This window comes from Taudactylus pleione, unplaced genomic scaffold (assembly GCF_031769625.1).
Source record: "Taudactylus pleione unplaced genomic scaffold, aTauple2 ptg000676l, whole genome shotgun sequence".
NCBI lineage: Eukaryota > Metazoa > Chordata > Amphibia > Anura > Myobatrachidae > Taudactylus > Taudactylus pleione.
Window position 1 is genome coordinate 412,921 of NW_028285078.1, and position 17,301 is coordinate 430,221.

General features: G+C 44.7%; 1 protein-coding gene across 8 annotated transcripts in view; it reads right to left on the reverse strand.

Moving 5' to 3' along the window:
• The window catches only part of ANK1 (ankyrin 1), a 350,835-nt gene extending 340,827 nt beyond the window's left edge, over window positions 1–10,008 (reverse strand). For 7 of the 8 annotated variants that reach the window (XR_015872444.1, XM_088455874.1, XM_088455873.1 and 4 more), the window contains exons 1-2: window positions 9,466–9,557; window positions 8,177–8,506 (exon numbers count right to left, since the gene is read on the reverse strand). Coding sequence is in view for 7 of the 8 variants with exons in the window: in XM_088455874.1 (XP_088312000.1) it covers window positions 8,177–8,302 (126 nt within the window). In the remaining variant the exon portion in view is untranslated. Of the gene's footprint in view, window positions 1–8,176; window positions 8,507–9,465; window positions 9,558–9,987 lie in introns of those variants that run through there. The other variant, XM_088455871.1, reaches the window with a different exon arrangement.
• Between the last annotated feature and the right edge of the window lie 7,293 nt (window positions 10,009–17,301).

Sequence of the window (17,301 nt, forward strand, 5' to 3'; positions counted from 1 at the left end):
ACTAACTAACCTAACCCCCCCCCTAACCCTAACCATCCTTTAGGGGTGTTTAACCTCCTTCCCTAGTGCCTAACCTCCCCTCTAAGTGCCTAAACGTAACTCCCCTTTCCCTGCTGCCTAAACCTAACCCTCCCGAGGGGGTGCCTAACTCTAACCTCCCTCGGGGGTGGCTAACTCTAACCCCCCCTTCCCCTAAGCCTAACCCTCCCGGGGGAGTGCCTAACCCTAAGTCCTTCCCGGGAGCCCCTAACCTAACAAGTGTGGCTGTCCGCGCCCGGCTTACCTTCGATCAGGATGCTGGGCGTCGGGCTCCCGGCGTAGGTAAAATAACAGGCATCAGGATTTCGATACCTGTTATTAGACCCTTGCCGGGATTAGACAGTCGGGATGCCGACGGTTGGCATTTAGACTGTCGGCATCCCGACTGCATACCGTGAGTAGTATAGGTGGGAGTAGTGTAAGCTCTTGTAATAAGCTGGGTCAGAAGCCTGTTTATGCACAAGGGGGCCAGTGTGCAGCGTGTCCCTTCCTCTGAGCAGTAGGCATCCACCAAACCCAAAAATTTCGCCTTGTGCAGGCAAGTGGGTCCCTCCTTGTCTGCAGCGCCATCTTGCCAGTGATAATCAGGAAGATAGTGCATGTGCAAAAGAGAGCATAGGCTCTGTCACAGTGCCCGAATATGTGTTTTTACTAGGCGGGAACAGCGGGAAACTCCTCCCCCTGCCATACATAGGTGTCAAATGTTTCAATTTAGCATCCCCACTATGCTTGCACCTAAATGCAATGCCAGAAAGATGGGGCCGCTGGCAAAAGGTTAGAGGGGGCTGCTGCACGGACACACCGGCAAATCTATCTTATATATAATCTATCTAAGTATATGGGAAGCCAATACAGAGAGGTATGGTGAGACAAGAATAGCAGTCTAGCTGCAGAATTTATTGCAGATTACTAAAACATGGGCAGATAGGTAAGACCATATATGAAGAGGTTACATTTGTCATAGTAAAAAGGGCATATATTAGATCACAATTTTACTGTATTTAGGTTGCAGAAGCCTTGTGAATGCCCCGATACACTAATAGACTTGTCACTGTATCAAACTGTGGTTCCCCCAGGCTTTTACCATTATGACTTCCACTAAACTCCACTAGGTCAACCCACTTGCTTGAAGACAAGGGCCCTCATTCAGAGCCTCTCGCTAGCGGCAGTACGCTCGTTCCGAGCGATGTTCGCACATCTGCGCATGCGTACGGATCGTTATACGCATGCGCGAACCAGTCAGTGCGGCCGAAATTCATGTGCTCGCAATATAGCGAATGCCTGCTATTTTGAGTGACAGAATGAGGCGTATGTGGGTGGTAACAGGGGAAGGTGCTTGAAAACGGGGAGTGGAAATCCGAACGCAGGCGTGCTTAAAGGTCAAAACGAGCGTTTTATGGGTGTGCATAATTAATACAGCAGCGTCATTGACCACGTCACTGGGTTATTTTATAGCCAGAACTGCTCGCAAGATTGTGGTAGCAAAAACCAACCACAAGAATAGCGAGCAGTTCATACGCTGGTCGATGTACTCGATTAATCTAATAAATAGCGGACATGACGTATGGTGCGAGCGACCAGGGGGCGTTTTTAACAAATAAACGAGCGTATGTTTTGCTCGCTCGTTCAGACTTAGAGGTGTGCACAGACTGCAATTTGCAAACGGATCATTTGAATAGCCACCCCTTGTTTTTGAACGAACGACCGCAAATAGCGAACGGCTCTGAATCAGGCCCAAGGTTAATAGGATTATTTGCTGAATTTATCGCTCATTTTCCTTCATCAACTTTTTTTGCTGTTCAGTTTTCATTGTCTCTCTCCCCACACACAGGGGCTGATTCTGAGTCTCACGGATCTCTGTGCAGTGACACGTATGACGAATTTACTCATTTCTGTGTATCTCCATCCTCTTCTGAGTTGTACAGAAATTGCACATACTGTAGCTTGAAGTTGGGCATTTCGGGCAGCAACAATACGAGCGCATGTAACTGCCATGATTGTGGGGGTGTCGTTGTGAGCGCATATCTAAAGCTCTGTGAGATTCTGAGTCATGTGTATGGGGAAGGGAAGCCGGTTTCTGCCGGATCCCTTGCACCTAGCATGAGGCTGGTGTTAGTGCAGATGCTAATGATGAAGGAAGCTGGCACAGGTTTCCGCCTGCACACATGAGAACCCTCGCATTAGCTGAATGGGTCCTGGCATTGGTATAAGATAGTAAATCAGGTTTCTGTAGCTCAGATTCAGCCCCACTATGTCCTGTATTTCAATTCTCCATGGGGGCCGGTTAATATTAGGGCTATCCCAATAATACCAATATCAGACACTTACAGGCTTTTTGCGGCAGCAGCCAGAGCACTAGAAATGAAGACTTAGGGGTCTATTCATCATCACTTAATTTCTACAAAAGCAAGCGACAATGCACATTTTCCCCTGCAATTGTAGATATTATGTTATCGGGCCAGTCATCAAAAGGGTATATCCTTACCTTTCTCTCGCAGAATGGCCCACTGTCCCCATACACTAGTATGGGCAAAAGAATTCATCAAGCTCCGAAAATACAATATTTTTGGAGCTTGATTGCGAGAACATTCGCCATCTTCAGATGGCGAGTGCTCCCAGGTCACGAAAATGGATCCTTTCGGATCCCTCCGGCCCTGTCCGGCTCCTTCCGCCAGATGTCGGGGCTCTTGTGAGCATGCGTAACCTGTAGGTCAGATGTCTCCACCCCGAGGCAATGATGAATAGCTTCGGCGTTCTGCTAATTATTGTCGTCCGAACCCCAATAATTAACATAATGAATAGACCCCCACAGTAATCCTAATAGCTACGTAGAAACATCCCATCCAATACTGGATCTTTAGAGTTGATTCCGAGTTGCATGCTATTCCTAATGCAGATGGATCTCCTAATTGTTTTGGTATTGGGTGGCAATGCCAAATTCGCATTAGATCCTAACACATTTAGAAATACCTATATTCATAACAACTAAAATATATCTGGAGATAAACCAGGTCTTACCATATAACTCGGTCCTAGAAACTAAGCACTCCAGTTACCAAATATCCAATTCTTCAAACTGGCATAAAAGATAAACTAAGAATTACTTACAAAGACACATACAACAAAATATTTTTCCACAGCTGTTAGGGAAGCACAAAGTCTTTGATTAGAAGTTTTCTAAATATGGTTCTAGAATAAAAAGGTGAGAAGTATAGGACTATTCTATTATGGCATAAATTGGAATGTACAAAGGGACACATTAGCAGCCCAAATTGTAGAATAAAAACATAGAAGGGTAATAGCCCAGCAATTATTAAAAAATTAGAATATAGCGGAAGTGGTCAGAAGTTACTGTCTCTGTATATATAACAATAGGGAGGTAGAAATAGCCAGGAGATAATTACTGAATAAATACAAATAGCAAACCTTTCTAAACGCTCCCAAGTGGAGATTGTGCCCCTGTCAAATAATGTCAGGTACAAGGCTGCATGTAGTGGTCCGGAATCAGAACCAGATTCTAATGGCTCGAAAGGAAGGCAGTCCAAGATAGACTCATCAGAACAAAATGGTCATAGGCAGCCAGATTCACTATACAGTAAGGCAGAGGACAAGCCGCTAATGGTACACGTGTAAAGAATAACTGATGATAGAATGCAGCAGGAAACAGCAGCAACTAGATATGTGGGCAGTAGCTCAATAATTTGCCATGGAAGGACGTGACAGGGTCTGGTTCATTTGTGGAAGTCAGGGGTTGAGGTAGACTACCAGGGTAGCAGTGTTAGATTGAGCAGGACACAAGGCAAAGGCAAGGAGCTGTCCAACAGCTAGAATAGCTAAGTCAGCAGAGCAGCATCCTCCAGAGGCAGGAGCCCAGAGTTCATATCCTGACACTTCAATGGACGGCAAGTCTTTCCTATTACAAATTGTTCTGTAACCTTCTATATTCCCAAAGCCTTTAATTCACACATGAGTTATCTACAAGGAGGGAAAACATTCACTGTCCTGGACCAAATCATGACCTAGAGCCTGATGTAAAGTTGAAAGCAAGTTAGCTGTAATTGCTCCTGCATTTCATGCATGAAACTATAGCCCCATATGCGGCCAGATCGCGCCTATACGTACGCTTGGTTTGGTGCCCATAATCATCCTCAGTGAGCACTTCTACTAACCCTATTTTTGGCGCAAATGATACATCTGAAAACATGCGTATTTACATGTACACACAGCAATGCATAGCCTGCAATTGCATCAACACGCCACCATTAAACTCTGCCTACGTTTGAATGCCTTATTGCCCTATTCATACTTAAAAATGAATTGCTTTTAATGGGAGGCTCTCAGTGTACCTGTCACACATCAAATGAACATTCCCACTGAAATTGGGTCTTCATTATATAGTATTTAGGTGCCCATAGTATGCCTGATTTATATTAACTGTTTAGCCCAATGGTTCCCAAACTTTTTTGAATCACGGTGCCCTAGAGTATCAGCATTGTGTTCATGGCACCTCTAAGCCGAATGTTTGTTATTGAGAAATTCAGAAAAAGATGTAGTGAAGTTGTAAAGTGAAGTAAATTGTGCTGACCTGTCATCCTTAGGCTCAGTTATGTAGTGGTGGACAAACCTTGCGCTTCTATTTGTCCACATATTTACATTACATGGACCATAAATAATTTGATTTGGTGCTGGACCACCAACCTGAGGCACCTCTGCAAGTGTCCACCCCAGAGTGCCACGGCACACAGTGTGGGAACCACTGGTTTAGCCTAAACGACTTACATCTCTTAACAGAACTAAGCAGGACCTACACAATATTATCATTATTTGGAGGAGGTAATATAGTGACTCTTATACCTCTACTGATATGTATCCCAGGGAGCCTTTTCCAAACCTTACATCATTCACTAACTAAATGTATCTCCCTCAATAAACCACCACCATTCTGCAGATAACTAATGCCAACCTGCAGACTACATGGAGAGGTGGGAATCCCAGACATGCAAATGTACCGGTACTCCTCATCTTACAGAGTATAGTGGACTGGCACTGATACTGCGGACACATACAATGGGGTATTGACTGAACACAAATTCTTGGGCTCACCTCCTAGTTGCTGTAATGATTATATAAATGACAAATAGCGTCCTGAAAAACTCACCTCTTAATGGAAATAACAACACTTTATTTAAACTGAGCTTCATTATCCACCCTGCCCTTACCACTGTTCTCATCCCTAGCTCCTCCTGGTCACCCATTAAATCTTCATAAGACAACGTGGATCACGTAAATGTCTTACAGCAATGCATTTTCTTGAACTACTGCGGGTGAACACATTGGGACAATGAACACTATCTGCATTCAATATCAAATCTACACCTCCTGACTGGTTCCCATGTGACTCTGGAGGAGACACTTTGTTCTCAGTCGGAAATGGTTGAACATGCCTTGTTCAATATGTACAATATCCTAGTACATCTGGTTAGAGCATTCGCACACCTGGAAGGGACAGTCAGACATAAATGGGACACTCACTTAGCACTACGTAGTGGAAGACTGTTTTGTCTTACAAGCCTTAACAATAAGATCAAAGAGATTTGGGCACAATAATACATTAATTATCTAAAATTATAACCATACTGGGAAGCTACGCCAGTTGCTGCATTCATTTCTCTCACCACAATTAAACTACATGCAGGAAAATAATATAAATCTTTGCTGATGGATTTAAATAAATAGCTCCAATAACATTATTCCCACAAGATGGAAGCAGACCCCAATCTCTGGTCTGACCTCTTGGATTCACAAAGAGACTGCAAGGCCTGAAGACAAAAGTGTACGGCCACATGGTTTAATTGGACTGAGTTTCAGGAGTCAAAGGAGAACAAGACCCACCCTAGGCTACAAGTAGGGAAATACACCTTCATGTATGCACCACTGGTTGGCTCATTTACCACCATCACCATCTGCACTTATTGTTCTTATTATTATTCCTAATTGGAGTCTAGTTATCATTTCATGTTTGTAAATGTCATCTACCATCTGCCACAATTTGGCTTCTAAACAACTAAAGGAATTGGAATAAAACAACAAATTACCCTGACCGATGGTTGTAATTGAGCAATATAGCAGTGTCTGATGGTCTTATATTGGTAGTTTACTACTGAATATCTTGAGCACCATGAATAACAAACATGAGCAAGAGAATACACATGAGAGCAGATCAGAAGCTCAGAATGATCTGATCTCTATGGGGCCACTCATGTGTATTGTCTATAGCACGTACGGGAAGACTGGTGACTGGCGAGGCTGCATTTTTTAAAGTTGAAAAAGCTCAGTATATTTTTATGGGTATTGTTGTCCTAGCTGTGAGATAATCAGCCAGCATTGCAGGAACTACACTATATTTCTCGTTCTGACTCCTTATAAAGTATAGATATGCAACTTAATCAGGACTATCTTAATGACGGAGCCAGAGGGGCATTCGCACTGTGCCCCCTTGTAATGAAGTCTCCATAGCTCCAGCCTTGAAATTATTTCTGTCTGAGCATCTAAAGTCCTTAAAAAAATAATTAGACCTCTTGTTTCAGAGTTCATGTTTATATTTCCAGTGACTTGTTACACCAATATACTCCTCAGCGCTACCTTTGGCTAATATTCGTAGGGGCCTATTTATTAATCTAACTTCACCTGAAAATCATGCAGAGATGGCATGATTTAAATAACTAGGCTATTTAACAAAGCCTGAATACAGGAAATATCAGCAATCTCTCCGTCCTTAGGCAAGCAAATGCTGCTGATCACCATTCCCATTTTCTTCAATGCGGACTACGGTCTGTCCCAATTTATCAAGCTCTGGAAAACTTTTTAAGACCTGGCCCATTAGCCAACGCGTTATTCAGATCTTGGGATTTCACCCAGGTATCTGATCGGGCATCTAAGAAGTGAAGCTTTTTGCTGAAAGACTTTTCAATGGGAAAGTACTTCTCTGGGACAGACGTTCTTGGAAAGCGTTGCCCCCAGCAAGCAAGCATCGTCAATATAAATCAGAGATAAATAATGCTAAATAAATATTAGGCCCCTCAATCCTAACCCTTTTATTAGCCTGAATCTGAACCCTACAGCAAACTTTACCTGTAGACCTGAGATTTCCAAAGCTTTAGTACTACCCAGAAGAGCTTTACAATTTGCCAATTTACCTGAGCTCAGTACTGGTCTTTCCAATCCCAAAAAATATAAGTAAGCCTTTAACAGTATAATTTGTAGCAATACAAACATTTTGTTTCTGCTATTGTTCTCTAGGATAAGAAAAAGAACATACACTCAACCAAGACTCAGCAGCAAGTATCCCCCCTCTTGTGTTTTACAAAGGGTTTAGACCCAGGCCTACTAATACCTGCAATTTTCCTGAACCTAATGATAGACTTGCCTTTTGCAATTTAGGCTCTGTTTCTGTGATAGGTTGCGGAGAGCCTCGTCGAATAGACAAGGACACTTGTGACAAGGTACAACAATGATAAAAAATGAATCTGCAATAAAACATTAGGTATACCGATGTTGCAAAACTGCATAATCAGGAGAAAAGAGTATAATAACAATATTGGTGTACATTACATCAGCGTCCACACAAGCAACTGTCATAGTGCGAGGATCTCCGATGGGATAAAAGTCACTTTTGGGAACCCATTTGTAACCATGGACATAAGGGACAAAAGTCTGTATGCATATAAACTAGTGACTAAATAGGCTTTACACAAGCAGGGTTATTTATTGTAGACAAACATATAGGCCAGCAGGGAAAGCCAGCAGGATGCTATTTGTAGAGGAGGAGCAGACACTGCCAGTGATACCGCATCAAAGATCATTAGTACCTCTGGGTACTATCCAGCACAACAGTAGGAAACAGGAGGTCAGACTACTATGTCACTATTCCACCACCTCTACAATCAAACATTATTCACAGATTAGTAATCAGGAAGAACAATGATGAGCCAAATCTGGGGATGGGGCAGGTATGATTTATGATGGATTCAACAGAGCACAGTAAGCACATTACTCTTTGAGTTTCAGTGCTGAATTACTCCTTGTATCCTCACTGCACACTCAGCACTCCTCTATCTCACTACATCATACCACTCACCTTTTTCTTGCGGTCACGGGATCGACTCCTTCTCTTGCGATCTGATTCCTCCTTCTCTTTCTGCTCTGCCAGATTCTGGGCTTCAACATCCTTGATCTTTTTTAGTTGTTTGGCAGCTTGTGCCATACTGACCACCTGTAATCCCCTCCTTTGTGCTCAGTGGGTCCACACAAGTAACAAGGATGAAACAAACCCCAGGTTGGGGTTGATTATTGGAATTTGAACCACTCAGAGTTTCTTTCTCACAAAAGCCAGTGTGGCACGGCAGGATTTAAGTGCCAGCTCCCTGGGCAAGTCACACTCTGCAGGAGAGAATATTCTGTTCCATATCTGTAAAAATTAAAATATGACGCTAATAATAAAAAGTGCAAATATAAAGATAAAAAACAACATTTATAACAATTACACCAAATACAAAAATAATACAACACGTGTAAACAAATACAACAAATGTAAAAATATAAATGACAACATGTAACATATACAACAAAAATAGAAATGCAACACTTATAAACAACACTGTCACACAGACACAAAAAGACTCTAGCCTCAATAATGATCACATTTCAAGAGATGTAAAAGGGAGACTGTACGCTGAGGACATATACACGGTACCCTGGTGTGTGTGACCTGCACAAATCATGTACACAATCCTGACAGTCACAACTCTACACCTGCCCCAAACAGTGCGGCCTTTTACACACATCACCCACTGCGTCCTGCAGACGTCTGCCCCATTGGGACACAATCATCTCTCTACCCAATACACAAGCAGCTCACAATCACTGCAGTATAAGCCTCTCTACTTTCCCTTAATGTCCGCTTCTCCTTTTTTACTGTTTCCCCTCCCAAAACACCCACTTTTCTGTACCCCTATCCCATCCTCTTGGACAAATCACCCTCTTTCTTCTCATCTCCACCTGCTCCTGCCACATCCATCCCTCTCCCTCTGCTCATATCCCAGCTCTTGCATCGTCTATCTCCCATTCTCCCTAACAAGCAGCCCCCTGGTCCCTCTCCCATAAGGAGAGCAGCAACTGACATTTTGTACCTCTACAATCTCTCTCTTACCCCCTACCTGCAGTCCAGCCTGGTCAGGGTATACTGTACTATCACCTTTCCTCTCCAGTTCCTCTCAACCCCCCCCCCCCCCCTTTCATCCCAAATGCCTGCAGGGCACAATCTCCAGCACATACTCTTTTCTAAATACAATTCTAACCACATAGCCCTGACCTGGTTTCTTTACTATCTCTCCATTCATCCCACAAGACGCAATAGCCAGTACATACCTCTACTGTTTCCTCCCCTCTATCTGTCTTTGCTGTGGTAATAGAGCATCCTGCAGGCTGCGTGCTGCTGGTCCTCACACTGCAGTGTTGCTGATGCAGGCGAAACACATCGCTTCCTCCTGCATGCTGGTCACCTTCCTGCACTCTCTCCCCCCCTCCGTCTCTCCCCCTCTCCCCTTTTCAGCAGAGAGATGGTAGATTCACAGACTGTGTGTGTATGTCTGAGGAGCTCGGGGATTCTGCATGAAGATATGTTAGTATGTGTGTGTATGTTAGAGGGATTTCTGTATGGTTGTGAGTATATCTGCATAAATGTCTATTCTGAAATTCATGTTTATGCATATATAATTAGCTGAATATCTACATAGAGACATCCATTATCTGTTTTCACGGAATTATACATGCAAACATAAACACATATAATAATTTAATGTATGTTATTATTACAGTGTATTGTACTAACCCTCCATCTCTGTTTTGGGGAGTTTTATTTTCTCTAACCAACATCACTCATGTTGTTACCTTATTCTATGTGTCCCAAGCCTCACATGTTCATCCGCACCTGCACTCTCTGTAGTGTGTGCTGGGTCCGCCTCACACATCTGCAGGACAGCATCAGCAGAAGGGGACAGAGAGCGAGAGGAGACAGGGAAAGTACAGAGGGAGAGAGAGAGAGAGAGGACGCAGAGACACAGGGGAGAGGGGATAATATTATGAGGAGACAGGGAAGAAGGGATAATGTTAGTGAGGGTACAGAGATACAGGGAAGAAGGGATAATGTTAGTGAGGGTACAGAGATACAGGGAAGAGGGGATAATGTTAGTGAGGATGCAGTTACAGGGAAGAGGGGATAATGTTAGTGAGGGTACAGAGATACAGGGAAGAGGGGATAATGTTAGTGAGGATGCAGAGATACAGGGAAGAGGGGATAATGTTAGTGAGGATGCAGAGATACAGGGAAGAGGGGATAATGTTAGTGAGGGTACAGAGATACAGGGAAGAGGGGATAATGTTAGTGAGGATGCAGAGATACAGGGAAGAGGGATAATGTTAGTGAGGGTACAGAGATACAGGGAAGAGGGGATAATGTTAGTGAGGATGCAGAGATACAGGGAAGAGGGGATAATGTTAGTGAGGATGCAGTTACAGGGAAGAGGGGATAATGTTAGTGAGGGTGTAGAGATACAGGGAAGAGGGGATAATGTTAGTGAGGATGCAGTTACAGGGAAAAGGGATAATGTTAGTGAGGGTACAGATATACAGGGAAGAGGGGATAATGTTAGTGAGGATGTAGAGATACAGGGAAGAGGAGATAATGTTAGTGAGGATGCAGGTACAGGGAAGAGGGGATAATGTTAGTGAGGGTACAGATATACAGGGAAGAGGGGATAATGTTAGTGAGGGTACAGAGATACAGGGAAGAGGGGATAATGTTAGTGAGGGTACAGAGATACAGGGAAGAGGGGATAATGTTAGTGAGGGTACAGAGATACAGGGAAGAGGGGATAATGTTAGTGAGGATACAAGGAAGAGGGGATAATGTTAGTGAGGATGCAGAGATACAGGGAAGAGGGGATAATGTTAGTGAGGGTGCAGAGATACAGGGAAGAGGGGATAATGTTAGTGAGGATGCAGAGATACAGGGAAGAGGGGATAATGTTAGTGAGAGTACAGAGATACAGGGAAGAGGGGATAATGTTAGTGAGAGTACAGAGATACAGGGAAGAGGGGATAATGGTAGTGAGGATGCAGAGATACAGGGAAGAGGGGATAATGTTAGTGAGGATGCAGAGATACAGGGAAGAGGGGATAATGTTAGTGAGGGTACAGAGATACAGGGAAGAGGGGATAATGTTAGTGAGGGTACAGAGATACAGGGAAGAGGGGATAATGTTAGTGAGGGTACAGAGATACAGGGAAGAGGGGATAATGTTAGTGAGGATACAGGGAAGAGGGGATAATGTTAGTGAGGATGCAGAGATACAGGGAAGAAGGGATAATGTTAGTGAGGGTGCAGAGATACAGGGAAGAGGGGATAATGTTAGTGAGGATGCAGAGATACAGGGAAGAGGGGATAATGTTAGTGAGAGTACAGAGATACAGGGAAGAGGGGATAATGTTAGTGAGGGTACAGAGATACAGGGAAGAGGGGATAATGTTAGTGAGGGTACAGAGATACAGGGAAGAGGGGATAATGTTAGTGAGGATACAGGGAAGAGGGGATAATGGTAGTGAGGATGCAGAGATACAGGGAAGAGGGGATAATGTTAGTGAGGATGCAGAGATACAGGGAAGAGGGGATAATGTTAGTGAGGGTACAGAGATACAGGGAAGAGGGGATAATGTTAGTGAGGGTACAGAGATACAGGGAAGAGGGGATAATGTTAGTGAGGGTACAGAGATACAGGGAAGAGGGGATAATGTTAGTGAGGATACAGGGAAGAGGGGATAATGGTAGTGAGGATGCAGAGATACAGGGAAGAGGGGATAATGTTAGTGAGGATGCAGAGATACAGGGAAGAGGGGATAATGTTAGTGAGGGTACAGAGATACAGGGAAGAGGGGATAATGTTAGTGAGGATGCAGAGATACAGGGAAGAAGGGATAATGTTAGTGAGGGTACAGAGATACAGGGAAGAGGGGATAATGTTAGTGAGGGTACAGGGAAGAGGGGATAATGGTAGTGAGGATGCAGAGATACAGGGAAGAGGGGATAATGTTAGTGAGGATGCAGAGATACAGGGAAGAGGGGATAATGTTAGTGAGGGTACAGAGATACAGGGAAGAGGGGATAATGTTAGTGAGGATGCAGAGATACAGGGAAGAGGGGATAATGTTAGTGAGGGTACAGAGATACAGGGAAGAGGGGATAATGTTAGTGAGGGTACAGAGATACAGGGAAGAGGGGATAATGTTAGTGAGGGTACAGAGATACAGGGAAGAGGGGATAATGTTAGTGAGGGTACAGAGATACAGGGAAGAGGGGATAATGTTAGTGAGGATACAGGGAAGAGGGGATAATGTTAGTGAGGATGCAGAGATACAGGGAAGAAGGGATAATGTTAGTGAGGGTGCAGAGATACAGGGAAGAGGGGATAATGTTAGTGAGGATGCAGAGATACAGGGAAGAGGGGATAATGTTAGTGAGAGTACAGAGATACAGGGAAGAGGGGATAATGTTAGTGAGGATGCAGAGATACAGGGAAGAAGGGATAATGTTAGTGAGGGTACAGAGATACAGGGAAGAGGGGATAATGTTAGTGAGGGTACAGAGATACAGGGAAGAGGGGATAATGTTAGTGAGGATACAGGGAAGAGGGGATAATGGTAGTGAGGATGCAGAGATAAGGGAAGAGGGGATAATGTTAGTGAGGATGCAGAGATACAGGGAAGAGGGGATAATGTTAGTGAAGGTACAGAGATACAGGGAAGAGGGGATAATGTTAGTGAGGATGCAGAGATACAGGGAAGAGGGGATAATGTTAGTGAGGGTACAGAGATACAGGGAAGAGGGGATAATGTTAGTGAGGGTACAGAGATACAGGGAAGAGGGGATAATGTTAGTGAGGGTACAGAGATATAGGGAAGAGGGGATAATGTTAGTGAGGGTACAGAGATACAGGGAAGAGGGGATAATGTTAGTGAGGGTACAGAGATACAGGGAAGAGGGGATAATGTTAGTGAGGATGCAGAGATACAGGGAAGAGGGGATAATGTTAGTGAAGATGCAGGGATACAGGGAAGAGGGGATAATGTTAGTGAGGGTACAGAGATATAGGGAAGAGGGGATAATGTTATTGAGAATGCAGAGATACAGGGAAGAGGGGATAATGTTAGTGAGGGTACAGAGATACAGGGAAGAGGGGATAATGTTAGTGAGGATGCAGTTACAGGGAAGAGGGGATAATGTTAGTGAAGATGCAGAGATACAGGGAAGAGGGGATAATGTTAATGAGGATGCAGAGATACAGGGGAGAGGGGATAATGTTAGTGTGGGTACAGAGATACAGGGAAGAGGGGATAATGTTAGTGAGGATACAGGGAAGAGGGGATAATGGTAGTGAGGATGCAGAGATACAGGGAAGAGGGGATAATGTTAGTGAGGATGCAGAGATATAGGGAAGAGGGGATAATGTTAGTGAGGATGCAGAGATACAGGGAAGAAGGGATAATGTTAGTGAGGGTACAGAGATACAGGGAAGAGGGGATAATGTTAGTGAGGGTACAGAGATACAGGGAAGAGGGGATAATGTTAGTGAGGATACAGGGAAGAGGGGATAATGGTAGTGAGGATGCAGAGATACAGGGAAGAGGGGATAATGTTAGTGAGGATGCAGAGATACAGGGAAGAGGGGATAATGTTAGTGAGGGTACAGAGATACAGGGAAGAGGGGATAATGTTAGTGAGGATGCAGAGATACAGGGAAGAGGGGATAATGTTAGTGAGGGTACAGAGATACAGGGAAGAGGGGATAATGTTAGTGAGGGTACAGAGATACAGGGAAGAGGGGATAATGTTAGTGAGGGTACAGAGATACAGGGAAGAGGGGATAATGTTAGTGAGGGTACAGAGATATAGGGAAGAGGGGATAATGTTAGTGAGGGTACAGAGATACAGGGAAGAGGGGATAATGTTAGTGAGGGTACAGAGATACAGGGAAGAGGGGATAATGTTAGTGAGGATGCAGAGATACAGGGAAGAGGGGATAATGTTAGTGAAGATGCAGGGATACAGGGAAGAGGGGATAATGTTAGTGAGGGTACAGAGATATAGGGAAGAGGGGATAATGTTAGTGAGAATGCAGAGATACAGGGAAGATGGGATAATGTTAGTGAGGGTACAGAGATACAGGGAAGAGGGGATAATGTTAGTGAGGATGCAGTTACAGGGAAGAGGGGATAATGTTAGTGAAGATGCAGAGATACAGGGAAGAGGGGATAATGTTAATGAGGATGCAGAGATACAGGGGAGAGGGGATAATGTTAGTGTGGGTACAGAGATACAGGGAAGAGGGGATAATGTTAGTGAGGATGCAGAGATACAGGGAAGAGGGGATAATGTTAGTGAAGATGCAGGGATACAGGGAAGAGGGGATAATGTTAGTGAGGGTACAGAGATATAGGGAAGAGGGGATAATGTTAGTGAGAGTACAGAGATATAGGGAAGAGGGGATAATGTTAGTGAGGATGCAGAGATACAGGAAAGAGGGGATAATGTTAGTGAGGGTGCAGAGATACAGGGAAGAGTGGATAATGTTAGTGAGGGTACAGAGACATAGGGAAGAGGGGATAATATTAGTGAGGATGCAGAGATACAGGAAAGAGGGGATAATGTTAGTGAGGGTGCAGAGATACAGGGAAGAGTGGATAATGTTAGTGAGGGTACAGAGATACAGGGAAGAGGGGATAATGTTAGTGAGGATGCAGAGATACAGGAAAGAGGGGATAATGTTAGTGAGGGTACAGAGATATAGGGAAGAGGGGATAATGTTAGTGAGGATGCAGAGATACAGGGAAGAGGGGATAATGTTAGTGAGGATGCAGAGATACAGGGAAGAGGGGATAATGTTAGTGAGGATGCAGTTACAGGAAAGAGGGGATAATGTTAGTGAGGGTACAGATATACAGGGAAGAGGGGATAATGTTAGTGAGGGTACAGATATACAGGGAAGAGGGGATAATGTTAGTGAGGATGTAGAGATACAGGGAAGAGGGGATAATGTTAGTGAGGATGCAGTTACAGGGAAGAGGGGATAATGTTAGTGAGGGTACAGATATACAGGGAAGAGGGGATAATGTTAGTGAGGGTACAGAGATACAGGGAAGAGGGGATAATGTTAGTGAGGGTACAGAGATACAGGGAAGAGGGGATAATGTTAGTGAGGGTACAGAGATACAGGGAAGAGGGGATAATGTTAGTGAGGATACAAGGAAGAGGGGATAATGTTAGTGAGGATGCAGAGATACAGGGAAGAGGGGATAATGTTAGTGAGGGTGCAGAGATACAGGGAAGAGGGGATAATGTTAGTGAGGATGCAGAGATACAGGGAAGAGGGGATAATGTTAGTGAGAGTACAGAGATACAGGGAAGAGGGGATAATGTTAGTGAGAGTACAGAGATACAGGGAAGAGGGGATAATGTTAGTGAGGATGCAGAGATACAGGGAAGAAGGGATAATGTTAGTGAGGGTACAGAGATACAGGGAAGAGGGGATAATGTTAGTGAGGGTACAAAGATACAGGGAAGAGGGGATAATGTTAGTGAGGATACAGGGAAGAGGGGATAATGTTAGTGAGGATGCAGAGATACAGGGAAGAGGGGATAATGTTAGTGAGAATGCAGAGATACAGGGAAGAGGGGATAATGTTAGTGAGGGTACAGAGATACAGGGAAGAGGGGATAATGTTAGTGAGGATGCAGAGATACAGGGAAGAGGGGATAATGTTAGTGAGGGTACAGAGATACAGGGAAGAGGGGATAATGTTAGTGAGGGTACAGAGATACAGGGAAGAGGGGATAATGTTAGTGAGGGTACAGAGATACAGGGAAGAGGGGATAATGTTAGTGAGGGTACAGAGATACAGGGAAGAGGGAATAATGTTAGTGAGGGTGCAGAGATACAGGGAAGAGGGGATAATGTTAGTGAGGATGCAGAGATACAGGGAAGAGGGGATAATGTTAGTGAGAGTACAGAGATACAGGGAAGAGGGGATAATGTTAGTGAGAGTACAGAGATACAGGGAAGAGGGGATAATGTTAGTGAGGATGCAGAGATACAGGGAAGAAGGGATAAAGGCCCTCATTCAGAGCCGTACGCTCTGAGCAGAGCGCACGCTCTGCATGAGGGCCGGGCTCCTTTTTCATGGAGCGTCCTCCTGGACGCTCGTATAGCTGTGGGTCACCACCCACAGGCTATACGAGCGTGCATTTTGATGGCCGCGATGGTCGTGACCATCGCGACCATCGAAATTGCGAGCCGGAGCCTGCGGTTGAGGTTTTCAACCGCAAGCTCCGGAGTGATTTTGGCTCTATCAGAGCCAAAATCACTCCCACTGACATCACTAGTGATGTCAGTGGGCCGGCTTCTGACGGGAGGCGTTCCCGTGGGAACGCCCCCGTCAGGGAGGCACGCCCCCGGCACGCCCACCAAAGGGGGCGTGCTGTCAATCAACATTGACAGCACGCCCCCTTTGATCGGACACAACGAGCGAAGGAAAGTCCTTCGCTCGTCGTGTCTGGCGCATGCGCACGACGGAGCTCCCTCCGTCGTGCGCATGCTCAGTGCAGACCATGGACCCACTTGCGAGCGTACAGCCGCTCGCGAGTGGGTCTGAATCAGGCCCAATGTTAGTGAGGGTACAGAGATACAGGGAAGAGGGGATAATGTTAGTGAGGGTACAGAGATACAGGGAAGAGGGGATAATGTTAGTGAGGATACAGGGAAGAGGGGATAATGTTATTGAGGATGCAGAGATACAGGGAAGAGGGGATAATGTTAGTGAGGATGCAGAGATACAGGGAAGAGGGGATAATGTTAGTGAGGGTACACAGATACAGGGAAGAGGGGATAATGTTAGTGAGGATGCAGAGATACAGGGAAGAGGGGATAATGTTAGTGAGGGTACAGAGATACAGGAAAGAGGGGATAATGTTAGTGAGGGTACAGAGATACAGGGAAGAGGGGATAATGTTAGTGAGGGTACAGAGATATAGGGAAGAGGGGATAATGTTAGTGAGGGTACAGAGATACAGGGAAGAGGGGATAATGTTAGTGAGGGTACAGAGATACAGGGAAGAGGGGATAATGTTAGTGAGGATGCAGATATACAGGGAAG